Source organism: Moschus berezovskii, chromosome 28, assembly GCF_049115385.1.
Source record: "Moschus berezovskii isolate FMDL1 chromosome 28, NW_MosBer_1.0, whole genome shotgun sequence".
Classification (NCBI taxonomy): domain Eukaryota; kingdom Metazoa; phylum Chordata; class Mammalia; order Artiodactyla; family Moschidae; genus Moschus; species Moschus berezovskii.
The window spans coordinates 26768940-26787333 of NC_142487.1; the positions used below are offsets into that span (position 1 = coordinate 26768940).

General features: G+C 51.2%; 1 protein-coding gene across 2 annotated transcripts; it reads right to left on the bottom strand.

Annotated features, from left to right (window-relative positions):
- Window positions 1-2561: 2561 nt before the first annotated feature.
- Window positions 2562-6846, bottom strand: RAX (retina and anterior neural fold homeobox). Of its 2 annotated transcripts, none has more exons than XM_055416833.2 (3): window positions 6558-6846; window positions 6011-6267; window positions 2562-3246 (listed from the first exon to the last, which is right to left on the bottom strand). In XM_055416833.2, exons 1-3 carry the CDS (start codon window positions 6844-6846, stop codon window positions 2749-2751), a joined length of 1044 nt encoding a protein of 347 aa, XP_055272808.2. In that variant the 3' UTR covers window positions 2562-2748. The 2 variants fall into 2 exon arrangements, with proteins under 2 accessions (XP_055272808.2, XP_088689616.1); XM_088833490.1 differs by having other exon boundaries at window positions 6011-6300.
- Window positions 6847-18394: the final 11548 nt, after the last annotated feature.

The following is an 18394-nucleotide window of genomic DNA, read 5'->3' on the forward strand; positions in this document are numbered from 1 at the left end:
AGAGCCGCCCTGCTAGGCAGCCCGTAGGACTGCGGGGAGAGGGGCCTCGGCTCTCCACATCTCCCCCAGGAAACCCAGGAAGGCACTCACAGCTAGCATCCATTCCTCAGCATCTCATTCCCAGTGTGGCCTAATGAGCTGTTCGTGGGAACTGGAATTAAGGAGTCCTTATTCAGCAAATATTTCCTGAACATCGATACGTTCGTGAATTGATAGTTCTAGTTATTCCAGCTCCAAGGCTTACAAGCAGAGTTGATTGGTGCCACCTCTCCAATACCTCAGTCTCCTTCATAAAATGGGGCTAGTTGAATCTTCCTGGTAGAGTCCTTGTGAGGCTTCACTGAGATGAAAACCACTTAGAAGAGTGCAGGCACATAGTAAGCTTTCAATGGTGATTAGCTTTAACGATTTTGATCATCCTCCAGGGACTTGTTCCTGAATCCAGGTATGGTTCAGTCTGTTGGTGCCTAAAGAGATGTTTTAGAATATTCATTCTCTGAGTAAAAGAAGAGAGGAAAATGGTGGAAAGCTGCATATGCGGGGGAAAAAAAATAGGAAGGAAAATGGCAGAGAGGAGACAGAAGGAGCAGTGAAAATGACCTAAGGAAATCAAAGGGATGCTAATGGTGAGAAAGGAAAGGTCAGAGGTGCCCCGGACTAAGGTGAAAGAGCGTGGAATAAGTGTGGTGCTCATCTGAAGCGTAAGTTTCAGGTACCACGGAAGTGCTCTGAGTAAATTCTTCCTAGTAAAATAAGGGCAGTGAAGGGTGAAAGAGAAGGCGGCCAAAGTGAGAGAAATTTACTTACTCGTTTATCCCGAGTTTACCTTTTTTTTTTTTCCTGCTGAGAGCTGATGTCACTTGGGCCATTCCATTCATTTATCTTGTCAGAGAAAAGCATTAAATGTATTACTCCCTACCTTCCTGGAAAGGGGCTTCCCAGGTATCTCAGTGGTAAAGAATCTGTCCGCGAATGCAGGAGACGCAGGTTTGATGTTCCAGGATTTGACCCTCCAGAGTCAGGAAGATCCTCTGGAGGAGGAAAGGGCAACCCACTCCATTATATTTGCCTGCGAAATCCCATGGACAGAGGTGTCTGGGGGTCTATAGGCCCCAGGGTCGCAAAAGAGTCGGACATGACCTAGTGACTAAATAGCAGCAACAACGACTTGGGAAAAACAGCCCACTCAATAAATTCTTACTGACCAGCTTACTATGTGTTAGGTCCAGAGGAGGGCCTAGGGGTACACAGCCCTGGGTATGCCCATACTCTCAGGGCCCACAGGGCAAGGGCTGGGTCCTGTGATGACGTTCCTTCCATTTCCAGCCCCGACAGTGGGATCACAACGTGTATTGCCTCCTGCCAGGTCGCCAGGAGTTTACACCACGCGGTAAACTACCCATCTTTCCCATTTCCCAGGGACGCCCGGCTCGTCTCAGGAGGAAAGAGGGCTGGGGTGGTTCACTAACGTTCTAACGACCCTTAGACAGTACTCGGCGAGTACCCCTTGAGATGCTGACGCCCGTAGAGACTTCTGAATTCCTCCCCCAGCCACAGAGACGGCGCCAAAGAACTGCAATCCTGTCCACGACGCGCCCGCGAGGACATGCGCTCCGGGACGCGGCGCACAGCGCTCCAGGACATCCTCCCGGAGTGCGGCTGCCAGCCCCACGCGCGCCACGCCGAACCGCTGCGCTGGGAGGAGCGGAGCGGTCCAGGGAAGCGAGACTGAGACGCGGGGCTGACGAACGTCGGCCTGCTCCAGACTCCGGAGCACTAATGTCATCAACCCCGGGTAGCAGGGGCTGGCCCCGAGCTGGTGACCTGGACAAGGATCTGAGAGGCGTCTGGGGCCGCTGAGGGCTAGAAAGAGGGAGGCGGGGCCGCCAGGAACTTCAGTAAGTTCAGCTCTTACCCTGGGAAGATGGTGTGGGTGGATGCTTCCTATTGGAGTCAGTCCTTCCAAGCAGCGGCTGCAGCCCGGCTATTAGGGTATCAAGGGGCTGGGAACGCGCCGGCAGCTGAGCCTTTGGCTCCAAACACCCAGAACCCCCCACACTCGTAGGCGCCCGTCGCGCCAGGAGAGGAGCGCTCGGGTCTAGGGCGCCGCGGGGTCGTGGACGCGGGCGAGTCCGGGCGGCAGCGCAGCGCCGGGTGAGGATGCGCAGCGGGGTGGGGCGGCCCGGCTCCTCCGCAGCCGACTGCTTTCCCGCACCCCCGGATCCATCACCGGCATTCATACACACAGCTTCCTCCGCGCCCCCGCAGTCCTGAGAGCGCTGAACCAGTCAAACCAAAAGAGGTCAATTTTTAATTCTCCGCCCCACCTCAATTCTTTGAAGCTACTTATTACATACAGTCCCTCAAACTTTTTCCGTCTCCCCTTCCTCCCAGTCGTCCTTGTTCGGGGTTGCCACGCCGCCCTGGAGGGGCCGAGGTCAGAGGCTTCGGGTTCCTGGAACCTGGAGGCTCCGGGACCCGCCGGGTGGGGGCAACGTGGCCAGCTGTCTCCGTCCAGCAGCGAGGTCAGGGGTCCATGGGGACGTGGGGGCGGCCAGAGGGCCTCGACTGGCCTGGGAGTCAGCCCTCGGGGCGAGCCAGGCGCAGATGCCCGACAGGACCCGGCTGTTTCGGTGGCGCTGGGCAGGAGGGGCCGAGCCCGGGGGACCCAGGGAGAAGGGGTGCGCGCGCCTGCGGCTCGGGGTCGGCTCCCGGGACGGGTCTGGCCCGATCGGGTCCCCGGGGCCCCTAGAGGGCCTGCCACGGCTTCCCGATGGCCTGGATGTGCTCCTTGGCCTTCAGGCGCAGCGCTGCGATGCTGCTGTTGCGCGGGTCCGCCTCGTCCAGCGGGAACTTGTCCCCGAAGCCGGGCCCGCACGGGTAGGCGGGCGGCGGCGGCGGCCCGAGGGGCTGCAGGCCGGGGCCGAGCGGCGGGGAGTTCAGGAAGGGCGGCGGCGGCGGCGTGTAGCTGGCGGGCAGGCTCTGCGCCGGCGGCCCGAAGCCCGGCAGGCTCTGCAGCGCCGTGGCGCCCCCGGCAGGCAGCGGCGGCCCGAGCCAGGACTCGAGCGGCAGGGCGCCCCCCGCCGGCCCGCCGCCGCCGCCCCCGGGGCCCGCCCCGAGGGGCGCCAGGGCCGCGGCGGGCGGGGAGCGGCTGAAGGAGAGCAGGGGCGAGTCCTGGAGCTTCATGGACGACACCTCCAGCTTCTCCTGCCGCCGCCACTTGGCGCGTCGGTTCTGGAACCACACCTGCGGAAGGCAGCAGAGCGCCGTCGGGGTGCGGAGGGCGCGGGACTCCCGCTCCCGAGGAAAACCGGGGCCGCACGGCTCCCCCCGGGCCTCTCATCCCCCGACCCCTGCTGCACACCCGCGGTGCCCCTCTGTTCTGTCCCGTCCGCCCAAGGCTACCCTCTTCCCTCGTGCGCTCTGAGACTCCGTCCCTCCCCGTCCTCCGTGGTGGTTCCACGCGTCCTTGTTTCACCTCAGCCCCAGCTGTGGTTGCTTCCAACTCGTGGCACCAAACAGGCCGGGGAGCGGGGGAGTGAAGTTAACCCTGGAACCGGACCGTGGGAAACCCGATCTCACCAAATTTCTGAGACTGCTGGCTGGCGCCCCATCCTGACATTTCACTTTAGACCCGGCTTCCTCCCCGGGTGGCACCGCTCACAGGGGCCTATCTACCTCTGCCCCCGTTACAAACATAGGTATAAAAGAAGGCCCGAAGTACTCTAACTGGCAACGCTGGCTGTTAAAATGGACCTGTCTCCACATTACTGGTTGCCATAACTGACAGGGCAAACTGGGTTGATTTTATTATCCCGGGCATATTTAAACACGCATGTTGCTGCTCTCCTAAGATTTTCATTTTTATTTGATTGATATCTGACTCGTATTTCTGATATTTCTTAAAAACGACTTTCAAGGATTACAACAGTTCAAGTTTAATAGTCTACTTTTATTGTATGGAGTTAGTTTTGACATGACCCTAAGATGAATTCATTGAGTTCAAGTTTTTCTTTTTGTTTTAGAGAGTCCATGCCAAGAGTGAAGTCTCTCTCTCTTTTTTAAAGAGTGAAGTCTCTTAATGCTGAAACTTCCATTGTTGATTTGATTTTAAAAAAAGCACAGGAGAGGGCGTAATTAAGGCTTCACTACCAAGTTACCAGCAGGGGAAACAGAACACAGAGAACTGGTCTAGTTTAGTGCAGAATCTAGAAGGAACTTTGGCCAAACTGGTGGCTTCAGCGTTGAATTTATGAAGGAAAATGTGGGAAAGGTTGACACCTCAAAAGGGAGACAGCAGTTCTGAGTTAATAATAGGGAGAGGGACTCCCTAGGAAAACTGAGAAAAAAACCCACCCAACACCTGAGCAGAGCAGGGCAACTGTCTGCAAGGCTGGGATTTGGTGGGTGGGAGAGAAAGAACAGAAAATGCAGATTCCCTGAGCCCCTTTCTATAAATGATTCATCTATGTATCCCAGGCCCTAATTTCACCAGAAACATTAGATATATAAACACTGGCACATCCCATTGCCCCTCTCCAAATCGCACTCCATCCCCTGAAATATCAGCTATAGGCTTTAGGTCCAGTATCCAGAGTTCAAGGGCTAAAGCCTGGGGTAGTCTGCTCTTCTCCTGCTCTACTGCTCCCTCAACACAGTGGGGACCCTGTGATCCCCCCCATCTGATGACATCATAGCCATGTGTTAAGCACACACCATATGCTGGGCCACTGTGCTGGCCCTGTGATAGAGAAGTCAGACACTGTTCTCAAGAACACATCTTAGACAAGAAGCAAACATCCCCAAACAAGTCAAGAGGGAAGGAATAAGTAAAGGAGAAGGAAGGTGGGACAGCGGTGTGAAGACAGCCCTTGAGTGGGCTGGGCCTGTGTCCCTGAGGGGCACTGGAGGGTTTTGCCCTTTCCTTTTTCATTTTCCACTTGCTTTCTTCCCTTCTCCTTACCCCTCCCCTCCCTGTAAAGCGGGTGCTGAAATGTCCACCCCTTCATTGAAACCCTTGCAGCTCCTCTGCCCTGAATTAGGAGAAATTGAACTGTCCTTGCCAGTTAGTGCTAAGTCACATTAGGGAACTATGTTTTAAAACCATGACATTAACTCATTAGTTTAACCCCTTTAACCAGAAAAGACAAAAAGCAAGAGTCTGTCCATTTTTACTTTTTAAGAGAAGGCTAAAAGCCCCAAACGTCTGAGTTTCCTCCCTTCCTGGAAATCCAACTCATTAGACACACACAGAAGTCCCATCTCAGCCCCAGGGCCTTACAGATGCGGCGAAAGTTGTTCCCAATGTCTCCCCTTCAGGCCTCTCCCAATTTGGAAATCCTCCCAGATTTTTCACAGATGACTAGCAAATATTTAAGGCTTTCAAATATTTTAATGATCAGGGATTAAAGATAATTTAGCCTTAATTAAAGAGAAAACCCCTTTAAATAAAAAAGAAAAGGGCCTCTGCAGCAGCGGGAAGTTTGGCTGGAGGTGCAGCAGAGAAGCAAAAGTCAGTTTCTTAAACAAATCCTCCGAAAGTTTCAACTGCGAGGCGCCAGGCTCCCGTAACAAGACAGGGTTTTCATTTTCAAAGAGGTGCGCACAGTTACTAAGAGGGTGGCATTTGGGGCCTCAATCCGGTTACACTGGAGCCGCTGCCTACACTCTCCACTCAGGGTTTCCCGACCACCCCCCTCCCAGAGCCCCCTCCCCAGTCCAGGATGCTGTCGCCTCTCCACCTCTTCGGCCATTCCCAACTCCTTTAGTTTAGAAGCAGGGGACCCCAAAGGGGAGATGCTACCACGAACTGGAACAGACCGTCTAAGGGCCGGTGCGCGGGGCGCATGGAAAACCAGTGACGCTCCCAGGGAGGGCTCTGGGCGAGCCGAGTCGAGAAGGGCCCACGGGGAAAGTGCCGCCATAAACGCGAGGCCGCCCGGGGATTCTAGGGAGCACCAGCCGCAGCCTGAGCCACCCGCCCTCCCCCAGGCCCGTCTGCGCGCTTTACCTGGACTCGGACCTCGGGTAAGTTGACTTTGCCCGCCAGCTCCTCGCGACTGTACACGTCCGGGTAGTGTGACTTCTCGAACGCGCGCTCCAGCTCGTGCAGCTGGTACGTGGTGAAGGTCGTGCGGTTCCGTCGATGCTTCTTTTTGGGCTGCTCCTCCTCCGACAGCTTCGAGTCGCCGGGGGCGGACGGTCCTCCAGGCAGCCCAGGGCTCGGCCGAGCCTCCCCGGTCTCCTTGGGGCAGTAGGGGCGGGGGGCTGGGACGACGAGACCCCCGACGGTCAGAGACACTTGCTGGGGTACCCGGGGCCGCCCTGCCTACCCACGCGGGCTTCAAGCTGGCCCAAGGAGGCTGGGGGTGAGGGCTGAGAGAGGTTCCTAAGCTTTCCCAGAGCGCAGGTGGGAAGCCCCTGCCACGCACACAGCCCCCAGCCCCGCACTCAGATGCTTTAATGACAGTGAAGGCAGGGGCTCTCTCCTCTTCTGGCAGAGCTCCTGCGTCTGGGAGCCCTAAGAGGGTCTCGGAGCAGCCGGGGTGTGCACTCACCTTCGTACTCGGGGGCTGGCGCCGGGGCGGGCGGCGGAGACGGTTCTGCGCCTCCGGCAGGCGTCTTGGGGCCGGCGGGCCGCGCGCCCGGCCTCCTATCCCGCTCCTTGGTGCCCCGGGCGGCCCGCTCCTCCGGGAAGGAGCCGAGGACTCCGTCGTCCTTGGTGAATCCCAGGATGGCTTCTATGCTGTGCAGCCGTGAGGCGCTCCCGCCGGGGCTGCGGAGCAGGTGGCCGGCGAGCGAGAAGCTGCCGTCGGCCATGGCTGGGGTGCAGCCCGGCAGGTGCATGGGGGTCGCCGGGGCTGGGAGGAGGCGGCCGGCGCTCTCGGCTTCGCAGCAGGCCCAGAAGACCGCGAGCAGAGGCTCGAAGTCGGCTCCCCCGGGGGCGGCCGTCCAGCCCGAGGGGGACCGAACCGCGGCCAAGAGGCGCGAGCGCCGCCAGCCCCGCCTGCGCGCACTAGAGGCGGGCGAGCGCCGGGTCCGCGGGCGCCGGGGTCCCGGCTGGAGTTGGAGCTCCGCCCGCGGGTGGCCGGGACTCCGGGTGCTAAGGCTGGGAGCGCGCCCGCCCCGGCTCCTCCCCTCGCCCGCACCGTCGCCGGCCCTGGCCCCTCCCTGCAGCGGGGCGGGTCCTTCCCCGGTCAGTCCTCAGGGTCCTCGTCCACCCAGCCGGGCTGGGCGCGCGCTCGGGACCCTCCCCTCCCCTCTCTCCAGCCACCGGCCGCAAGCTAGAGGCCGCGGGGGCTTGTTTGACGGGCCTGGGCGCCCGGCTCCGAGGGCCCGCTTCGCCCAGGCCCGCCCCCGCGGTCCCACCGCCCCCGGGGGCTCGGCTCCATTTCAGCCCCCTCCCCTAGCCCAGACCCGCCTTCTGCCCCCCAGGCTCTGGGCCTCCGCTGGCTTGAGCGCCTGCGGTGACCCTTGGAAAGAGCCGGAGAAGGCCATCCCGCTCTACGGCGTCGGAAGTCTGTCCACGCTCCTAACAGTTTGAATTTTCTCCTCTCTCTCCCTCTGTATGACCCCCGCCTGCGCTCCTCTTTCTCCGCAGTTCGAAGCCTCGGGTTTCAGGTTGATTGTGTTTGACTTAACTGCTTCTCCCTGTCCCCTCGGATAGCGCGCCCGCAGCTCCCTGACGACGGCGCTCGCTCCAGGGGCTGTGGGGCCATCAGCGTCCCCAGGCCCGGCGACCTCCCGGGCCCACCGCCCAGCCCGAGGCTCGGGGGCACCGAGTCCGACACGCGGCGGCCCCAAGCCGGTGGGAGACCCGCTGGGTGTTTGTCCTGAGGGACCCCTCCCCACCGAACGATGTTCCAGGCCGAGATGACCCAGCCTCAGGCTGACGACGGAAGGACCTTCCCCCGTGGCAAGGTCTCGCCTCTCTGCGCCATCGGCCTGCATTTCTTTCCCCTTCGGGGACTCCACGAGGCTTCCATGGCCCGGAGTGGCTTCCATAGGCCAAGTGGAAAGATGATTTGCGCGGGTGAACTTTCCCCCCGCCCCCACCTTCTCCCAGTGCTGTGAACAGCACTGTTCACACCTGATGCTAGATCCGAGGAAGCACCCCTGACCTTCATTGAAATGCTGGCAAGAAGTGTGAACCGAAATAAAAGCCTAAGGATCTAGAGATTCTTTTCCTTTTGTTTCCTAGTTGCGTTGACTATGTAAGTTTAAGGTGTGCAGCATAATGATTTGACACATATATACATGCATACACACGTAAATGATTCCTGGTTTAGTTAACATCCACCATCTCATGCTGATAGAAACCTGAGATTTTAAAAGTTCATTTGCAGAGGCCCTCTGGTCTCTAGGTAGGCGCGTCTCCCCTGCCCCCATGTTGACTGACTTCATCTTGCATTAAGAAGGGCACTTACTGTGTCCCTACTGAGGGTGGGACATTGATGTGGGCCTCCTTGACATCACACAAGAAAGGAGAGGCTGGGGCCCATGGCCTCAAGGGGTTTAACTTCCAGTTCATTGGAAGGACTGATGCTAAAGCTGAAACTCCAATACTTTGGCCACCTCATGCGATGAGCTGACTCACTGGAAAAGACTCTGATGCTGGGAGGGATTGAGGGCAGGAGGAGACGGGGACACAGAGAATGAGATGGCTGGATGGCATCACCGACTCAATGGACATGAGGTTGAGTGAACTCCGGGAGTTGGTGATGGACAGGGAGGCCTGGTGTGCTGTGGTTCATGGGGTCGCAAAGAGTCGGACACGACTGAGCGACTGAACTGACTGACTGACTGATGAGAGCAAGACAAAGGAAGTGCTGCTGTTCAATCGCTAAGTCGTATCCGACTCTCTGCCACCCCCTGGACTGCAGCACACCAGGCTTCCCGTTCCTATCTCCCGGAGTTTTTTCAAATTCATGTCCATTGAATTGGTGATGCTATCTAAGCATCTCATCCTCTGCCAACAACAAGAGAAAAACTCATATCTTAGGATCCTCCACCTTTAAATTAATGTTAGAAGGACATTTAAAAGGGACGTGACAATGTTAAGGATCTTTAAATGGAAATGGTTAATTCTCCAGAATGGGCACCCGGGAGGGGTTCAGTCCATAATCTCTCTCTTTTTAATAAAACTATAAAAAGGTAAATTAAAATAGCAAACACATGAGTTTGCTGTAGGTAAACTTGAGCTACTTGATTCATGTGAGAAACTTTTTTTAAAAAAAGCTACATTAAATGAAGATCAATACTCACTTTACAGTTTTGCCTATCACTTTATGGCTGGCAGCACATTCTTCATACCATCCTAGCCTCACAACCCTGTGAGGTGAGCTGGAAAAATTTGGCCCCGTTTTACAGAAGAGAAGACCGAGGCTCTAAGTGATACAGCCCTTAAGTGGAGCGGACAGGACCAGAACTCATACTCTTTGACTCCTTGTCCAGTGTGGTCTGGCTGTCCCTGTTTGTAATCCTGGCGGCAGAGTGTGATATTTTTGAACGGATTCAAGATGCATCTTAGCCTGCAGTCTGTCTTTAATCCTCCCCGGACCCTGAATCCTGTGCACAAGAAGCTGAGGCAGAGGTAGCTTAGTTTCTCAAAGAGATGCAGTCGAGCCTGTAGACAGTGGCCTTTGGGCGCCGGGGTCCAGGACGAAGGACAGACCCTCGGGAGGCCACTGCCCCAGGGCAGGAGAAGCCTGCTGCCAGCCCCCTTCAGCTCTTCTAGGCTGTCAGAAGTACTCCTCCTGAAAACAGGCTGGTGGCACCCCACGCGGTCTCCCACCCAGCTTCAAAGAGCCAGGTGGGGGGCTGACGACCCCTTAGTGACCTGAGGGTAGCCATAGGGATAATCGGTTGCTATCTGTTGTTTCCCCTCTGAGTATGCTTTTTATGTCAACTCCCCCAATATTACATTGATCTCTGGAACCGCTGCTAAACAAAGATTGGCAGCATTTTCTTAAGCTCCTGCCCACATGCTAAGGGGCTTACGCCTTGTTTTCCAAAGTTAATTCTCTCTGACACTGCCCCGCACTCCCCAATAGGTGCAGGTGAGGTTAGCTTCTATTTACAGTTCATTTCAGAGTTTATTTCAGAGAAAAGCAGAAAGGACTTCAACAGCCACTGGCAAGGGACCACGGAGGAAACAGGGCAAAGCAGGACAAGGGGAGGCTGGAACTCCTTTTGTACGTGGCATAAAGAGCTAGTCAGTACCATTGTGGGCACAGTGCAGGGTCCTCCAAGCAATCAGCGGGGGGTCATTGTTAGGGGCTAATCTACATGTGTATTTCCCAAGAACTCGATTAGGGAAGATGAATGGACTCGGCCATGTCCCTAATTCTTCTAGCCCAGAGCTTCATTTTTCTAGCAGTTATGCCTGCTCGTAATCAGCCCAGCTTCAGCAAAAGTACGGAGCCTGGCTTCTGAACTCCACTTCTGTTTAATTCATTAATTCATTATGTAGATCAAAGAAAACCCCCTCCCCTACCCTGTGTGAACTGAATTTTATGCTGCTGAACTCCTTCAGACTTGGAGTGGTTTGGGGAAACCTTCCTGGAAGTAAGGAGAAAGAGGGTGGTTAGGACTTAGGGGGTGTCTGAGGGTCGGAGGCTGGGCGTGATGTGGGGCAGGTGATCTAGAACGACAATCGGAGCTGGGAGATTTTGAGGAGAAAGGGGCTAGGGACTGGCAAGCTTGCAGAAAACAAAGTCCAAACAAAGTCCAAACACCAGCAGTTGGGGTGGCTCTTCACCTTTGACGTGTAAGGGGGTGTCCTTTCTGGGTGGACTGCTTTGCCCACACACTCCTGAGGAAATGGGCATTTACAGAGTGACTTTTCTGTGCACTGGTCGGCATGGGGCATACTCACAAAGTGAGCTCATGACATTGGAATCTAGTCATCTCACCTTGAAGAGATGTTTCAGGTTCGGGCGGATAAAGTACCTATTGGAGGACCAGAAGTGTATAAAACCAACTCGACGTCTTCATGGCAACTATCCCCTTAGTAGAGGCCTTTAATTCTGAAATAAATCCATCTGTCTCATGCCACACTGTCTCCTCCTGCAAGCTGATACATGTTTATTTGGGCAAAGCAACTTAACTTTAGTTGTAGCCAAAGCAAAATTCAACGCATACAATCACTGAACACATACACACACACATTGAAGTTCAACGAATTCAGTCATCAAAAGTTACAATTTATGTATCCATGACACATTATTTACTGAACACAAACTATATGCCAGTGGACACTCTTCTGAGTCCTTTACGTAGATTACCTAATTACGATAACCCTGTTTATCATCATTCTCACGATAACTCTGTGAAGTAGACACTATTATCATCTCCACTTTCCAGACAAAGAACCTGAGACACAGAGGACACGTCACTTGCCAGAGGTTTACAGCTGGTTTCCGGTGGAGGGAGGACTTGAACCCTGGCGCTCTTTCAGGAACAGCCATCTAGTCATTTCATGTAGCGCCCGCCAGCGTGGTGCGTGTACACATACGTGCGTGCTCAATTGTCTTAGTCGTGTCCGACTCTGCGACCCCGTGGACTGTAGCCCGTCAGGCTCCTCTGTCCATGGGACTCTCCACGCAAGAATACTGGAGCGTATTCTTTCCATGCCCTCCTCCAGGGGATCTTCCCCACCCAGGGACTGAACCCACATCTCTCACATCTCCTGCATTGGCAGGCAGGTTCTTTACTGCCTGGCAGACTGCAGTCCACAGGGCTGCAAAGAATCAGACGTGACTGAAGCAACTTGGCACGCACACCCGCATTCTCTGTACCGTCTATTACTGTATGTCATCAGTACAATATACAAGCCGCTGACAGTCATTGCCCAAAAAATCAACAGCAAAACTCACTCGTTAATACTGACATATTGAGTCCAGAGATAAAATACACTATCTCTCACTATCAGATCTTCCTAACTGATGAAACATTTCCCTACTTGAAGCGTCACAGAAGGTATATCAGGAAAATGTTCTTGGAGCTCTTATCACAAATTTCATTTTTTTAATAAGTAGACAGTCCCTCGTCACTTTCACAAAATTGGCACAAATAATCAACACACTTCCTAAATTCCAGTTTATTAGCCAATATGACCACCTAAATCTTCTCTACTATTTTCAGGCTACATTGAAATAAGTTGCCTGGTGATCCGCCAATTAGGACTGTGGATTTCACTTCAGGGGACACGCGTTCAACCCCAGGTTGAGGAACTGAGATCCCACAAGGCAGGCAGTGCAGCAGGAAAAAAAAACGTGTTGATATAAGTGTATTGCAGTGAATAAAAATCCTATAACATAACTGTGGCTAAAATACATAAGCCAGTGAAGAGGTGGGCCTCACAGGCACCTCTGGCTAAACTGAGCACCCTGTTGGAAGAGCAGATGAAAACGGGCATCTCACCTACTAACAAAAACGAAACATAGCCCAGTTGCGGACAGTTGTGTTTTCCAGCAGAAGGCTCCATTCGAAAGTCTTCCTTTGACACAGGAACAGGGACCACAGCTCTCTGCAGACCATCCAGTAATTAGCAGCAAGTCTGTCCTCTTTGCCACTCCCCCTTGCTTCCCAATTACATTATTTTGGGAACAACAATACTTAAAACTAACCTCCGGTTTCAGTTCAGTTCAGTCGCTCAGTCGTGTCCGACTCTTTGCGACCCCATGAACCACAGCACGCCAGGCCTCCCTGTCCATCACCAACTCCCGGAGTTCACTCAAACTCATGTCCATCGAGTCGGTGATGCCATCCAGCCATCTCATCCTCTGTCGTCGCCTTCTCCTCCTGCCCTCAATCCCTCCCAGCATCAGAGTCTTTTCCAGTGAGTCAACTTGTCGCATGAGGTGGCCAAAGTATTGGAGTTTCAGCTTTAGCATCAGTCCTTCTCTGGTTTAGTTTTCTGTTATTTCAGAGGACCACGAGCTTCCCAGATGGCTCTGTGGTAAAGAATGTGCCTGCAATGCGGGAGATCTGGGTTTGATCCCTGGGTGGGGAAGATCCCCTGGAGGAGGGCATGGCAACCCACTCCAGTATTCTTGCTTGGAGAATCCCATGGACGGAGGAGCCTGGTGGGCTACCATGAGGTCACAGAGAGTTGGATAGGACTTAGTGACTGAGCACAGGCTTAGGAATTAGAAGAGGGAGCTTGGTGACAAAGCTTGGTATCTGTTCTTTTGCTTCTAGCTGCCATCTTTCCTCAGTGTGTGTGGAAACATGGATCCAGAGAAGTTGAGTGATTCACCCTAATGAGACAAGGCGTCTGCATGGAGCTGGGCTGGAGGCGAGGCTCCAGACTCCCGGACTCACCAGGCAGCCATTGCCCCTCAGCTCGCAGGACCTGTCACTGGATGCCCCGTGCTTGAACCCCAGAGGAATATGCTTCTTGCGCACACGCAGTGAAGCTGCTCCTCAGGATACCCCCAGTCACTTGTCGACACTTATCTTGGCCCTGAGGTTGCTTTAGCAGCTGATGCAAATCTAGGCCGCCTTTGTGGAGGAGAAAAGTGCCCTTGGCAACAGATTTGCAGGGTATTTGGGCAAACAGCTGATATCCCAACCCATTGCTGCGTCAGAACCAGCTCTTCCCGGCTTGTGCGCCGAAGGTTAGTGACTTTCACCAGCTCTGAGTTCCTAGCAGTGGCTTGATATCAGCCATAGTGGGAGTAATTTTACAACCCAAATTAGCAAACACTGCAAAATCAGAGCATTCTTTCTTTCAGCGTCCTTTAATGTTTTAAAAATATGTTTTTAAAATATTGACTAGCGTATCAATGCTCCTACTTCATTCAAGAGTGAAGAAATCAGAAAGTGTCATTACTTCTAAAAAGTAAAATATGATCTCTTGGGCAAGAGATGTTCACCTTTTTGCCAAAACAGTGGGACATTTGCATCATTATCTTATAATAAGTAAATAAAGGGAAACTTGGATTTCTGCCAAAGAAGTGGGCTTTTTTTTTTAATTGTTAGAAGCAAAGCAAAGCTATATTCAGATAATTCCTCTTTACTTGTTTTCTAATTAAACTAATTGAATTCAGAGTGTCTAGGGGAAGCACAAGAGACATTTATCTCAAGGGGATGATGGTCTTGAAACCCATCAATCCTCTTAGGGTGCTAAGAAGGCAAATCTGAGGATGCCCGCTTTGCAGCAGCCTTGACCCAACTGCCGCCCAGAGTTTGGTCGTCTCCAGGGTTCTTCTCTTCAGAATTTTTGTTTACTTTGTTTCTGGCTGTGCTGTGCCTTTGTTGCTGTGCCCAGGCTTTCTGCCGTCTTGGAGAGCAGGGGCTGCTCTCCAGTCCCCGAGCTCGGGCTTCTCACGGCAGTGGCTGCTCTTGTTGCCGAGCAGGGGCTCTAAGAGCAAGCTCAGTAGTTGTGGCACACGGGCTTAGTTGCCCCGACATACGTAGAATCTTCCCAGACCAGGGATCGAACCCACGCCCCCGACATCAGCAGGCCGATTCTTAACCACTGGACCCCAGGAAAGTCCTTGCCTCCCGCCTCCGAAAGGGCAGTGGTCAGGGAGTCAGTCCTCAGCTCATCTTCCCAGCACCCTGTAAGGGCAAGATTGTTATAAGCCTGTTTGTCTCTCCCACAGTTTCCGGATGGCCTCCTGGAGTACTTCCGGCCACTCTCCCATCAGCTCCCACTTGCCCACTGAGATACAGCCTCACAGGGCTTTTCTCTTGGAAACTTCCAAGCCCCTTTCTGCCTCAGGACTCTGCACCGACTGTGCGCACTGCCTGCAACGCCCTCTCTTACGTGTTCCCATGATCCTTCTTCCTCCTTTTATTGGTCTCACCACCTTCCACTCTGCAAAAGCGCCTTCCTCTTTGTTGATTTCTTTGTCACCTGTCTCCCCTCATTAGAACCTACGCTGCATGAGAAGGGGGCCTCGTTTTCGGCTCCCTAGCATTTAGAACATGTGTGACACACAGTGGCGGCTGATTTAATGAGTGACTGTCAGGAACTCTGCTTCACAGACAGGACACGATTTAGTAAATTGTCTCATTTCACACAGCTAGTAATGAGCATGGGTATACTTTTTTTTTTTCTGCATTCTTTTATTCAGTCCTTTGGAGCTTTTCTAAAATATTAATTATTTCCCAGACGTTTGGAAACGTCAAACTGTTTCACTTGTCCTTCCCAAATAGTCCATAGAAATCATTTGATCGCTTTCAAAAGTCAGTTCAGTCCACTCCAGTCTTGTTAGCATCAGCGCTGGCCGGGGTTGCCCGCTCCGCCTTTGATGTGAATGTTCATCAAACCAGGAGCCGGGGCTCTGCGCAACGCCACTGCCGTCTGCGGGAGCCTGCCCTGCGTCGTTCTTTCTTAGCGGGGTGCACCATCTCAGGGAATGCCGTTCTTTTCTCCAGAGGGGCTCCTCTGTCTCTGCGGCAGACTACTAGCTTTTACAGTCAACTGCAACTTTATGGACATTTGTTTGTCAATTTTTATTGTACTTTCTCCTTTGACCCCTTAAGCCCTAAAAATGCTGATCTTATGTCCTGACCAATCTAATTAGCCCCCTTTAACCACAAGATGCTTTCAAAGGGGTTTTCAAGATGCTCCCCGGAAGTCATCTTTATTCAAATGTCAGGAGCTTGCCACACTTACTGAAGGGCAGATGGGTTAAGTTAAAGGAATGAGAGTTAAAGAAACACAGCTTGGAAATGTTTTAAGATCTCTAAAGTGACCTAAGAAAACAAGCAAGCATCACTGTATTTACTTCTATTATCCTTCTATAGCTCAAGGGCTTAGACACCATCTAAGAATGATGTCTTCAGGTTATAGATGGAATTTCGACAGTATAGAGTTTTCCAAGGACAGTGGCACTGGGTAAAGTGCCACCCAAGTACTAAACTTGGGTCCGTGTGGATTTGTTATACTTGTATTTCTACTTTTGATTATATTTGTAATTTTTCCATAATAAGAGTTTTTTAGGAGGCAAAAAATTTTCACAATCTCTGAATCTGAGTTTAATTTATATGACATCTTAAGAATTAGCAAACTAAAATGGACAGGAAGGGGCCAACTCAATTCAGATGACCATTATACCTACTACTGTGGGCAAGAATCCCTTAGAGAAATGGAGTAACCCTCACAGTCAACAAAAGAGTCTGAAATGCAGTACTTGGGTGCAATCTCAAAAACAACAGAATGATCTTGGTTTGTTTACAAGGCAAACTATTCAACATCACAGTAATCCAAATCTGTGTCCCAACCACGAGCGCTGAAGAAGCTGAAGATGAATGGTCTATGAAGACCTACAAGACCTTCTACAACTAACACCCCCAAAAAAGTGTCCTTTTCATCATAGGGGACTGGAATGCAAAAGTTGGAAGTCAAGAGGTACCTGGAGTAACAGCCAAGTTTTGCCTTGGCTACAAAATGAATCAGGGCAAAGGCTAACAGGATTTTATCAAGAGAACACACTGGTGGTAGCATACACTCTCTTCCAACAACACAAGAGAAGACTCTACACATGGACACTACCAGATGGTCAACATTGAAATCAGATTGACTGCATTCCATGTCTTGGCTCTTGTAAACAGTGCTGCTATGAGCATTAGAATGCATTAACTTTTCTGTTTTAATTGTATTAAGAGATGTGAAATTCTTGTAGAAAGTTTCATCTTTTGTGGGAGTGATATTTACATACCGTTCAATGCTCTGAACTCTTAAATGAAAGTCCTACACATGAACACAAGAGTATGAATCAAATATCTGTTCTCTACTTGAACGCTTAGGCAGAGAAGAAAGTGAAAGATTAAAGTGTATGGAGAATAATGTGTTTCACTTGTTTGTTTCAGCCTTTCTTCCTGTTATACATTTTTCACTAGAGCTGCCAAAAGTAGAGAAGTTTGCACATTCTGCCCCAACATTTAATTATAAATATAAAATATATATTTAGAGAAATTTAAAACATATAATAAAGTTGAAGGATTATAAACACCATGTACCCACCACCTAGATTTTAAAATCACTACTTTGCTATATTGTTCTATTATGTCTCCCCATCTACCCATCTCTTTCCCGTCAATCCATGTCTCGGTTTTGCTTGTTCCTTTCTGTATTTCTGAAAGTAAGCTGCAGGTTTCAGTGCGTTGTGTCCCCAAACACACAATTGCGAGTGTATCGTTGGCTGGAGTTCAGTAGTTTTTTAAGGATTCTCTTTTTCAGTAAAACATACATATGGTGAAATGTATACACCTAACGTACTATTTAATGAATTTCGCAAAGATGTGTACCTTAATATGCTTTTTTGTAGCAAACCCCTATCAAGACAGGGTGCATTATAATCACTCCAGAAATTCCTGCCTGCCCCTTCCTGGTCAGTGCTCACCACCATTCCTAGAGAGGCAAACACTTTTCTGGTATTTTTTGCCATTGACTAGTTTACCTGTTCAACAACTTATTACAAATGGAGTTGCATTAGTGCGTGCTTTGCACAAGACGTCTTTCATTCAGCTCCCTGCTTTTGAGATGGAGCCATGTTGGTTCTGGTATCAGAGGGTCATTCATTTTTGCTCTGAGTTGTGGGAATGTTCCATGGCTGTTTACCCATTCGCCCATTAATGGACCCCTAGACTGTTTCTACTTCCTGGCTCTTATGAATAAAGCTGCTGTCAACATTCGTGGACACATCTTTTTTGAGGACATGTACTTTCAAATCCTGAGAGAGGAACAATAGGTCAGAGGCAGTTTAGCTTAGTATATTATTTTTATATGAAACTTCCAGAACTTTTCCCAAAAGTTGTGTTAGTTAATATTCCCTGCAATAATTTATGAACAGTCTAATTACAACACATTCCAACCAACACTTGTGGTCAATTTTTAAAAATTTCAACAGTTTACTGGTAAAGTGTCATTTTGTTTAAAAAAGAAGAAAAAAAAAAAAGGAGAAAAAATGGAATTCCCTGGCAGTCCAGTGGTTAGGACTCCGCATGTCATGGCAGGGGGTATGGCTTTGACCCCTGGTTGGGAAATTAAGACCTGACAAGCCATATAGTGTGGCCAAAGAGAAAGAAAAAGAAAGAAAAGGTCATTTTGTGGTTGCTTTTAATTTTCATTTTCTTGACAGTTGCAGTGAGCACCTTTGCATATGCTCAAACATTGGTGTATCTTCCTTGGTCAATTATTTTGTCTTTCTTTTCTTGTTTTTAAAATTCTAATCATTTAGTTGCAAGAGTTTAAATATATATTTCTACAAATCATATAATTTATATCTGACAAAAGACTGGAATCTAAACTATGTATGTAATCTATATAAAATGCATTAAACTATATATTTACATGTAATTAGATCTGAAAAGAAGACATGTATTTCTCCCAGATTCCAATCTTTCATCAGATACACATGTTGAAAATATTTTCTCC

Coding starts and splice junctions, on each gene's coding strand:
- RAX (XM_088833490.1), bottom strand. CDS start 6,846: ATGCACCTGCCGGGCTGCACCCCAGCCATGGCCGACGGCAGCTTCTCG. Junction 6,301..6,557: donor GCCAGCCCCCGAGTACGAAG/GTGAGTGCACAC, acceptor TACCCCAGCAAG/TGTCTCTGACCGTCGGGGGT. Junction 3,247..6,010: donor TACCCGAGGTCCGAGTCCAG/GTAAAGCGCGCA, acceptor TGCCTTCCGCAG/GTGTGGTTCCAGAACCGACG.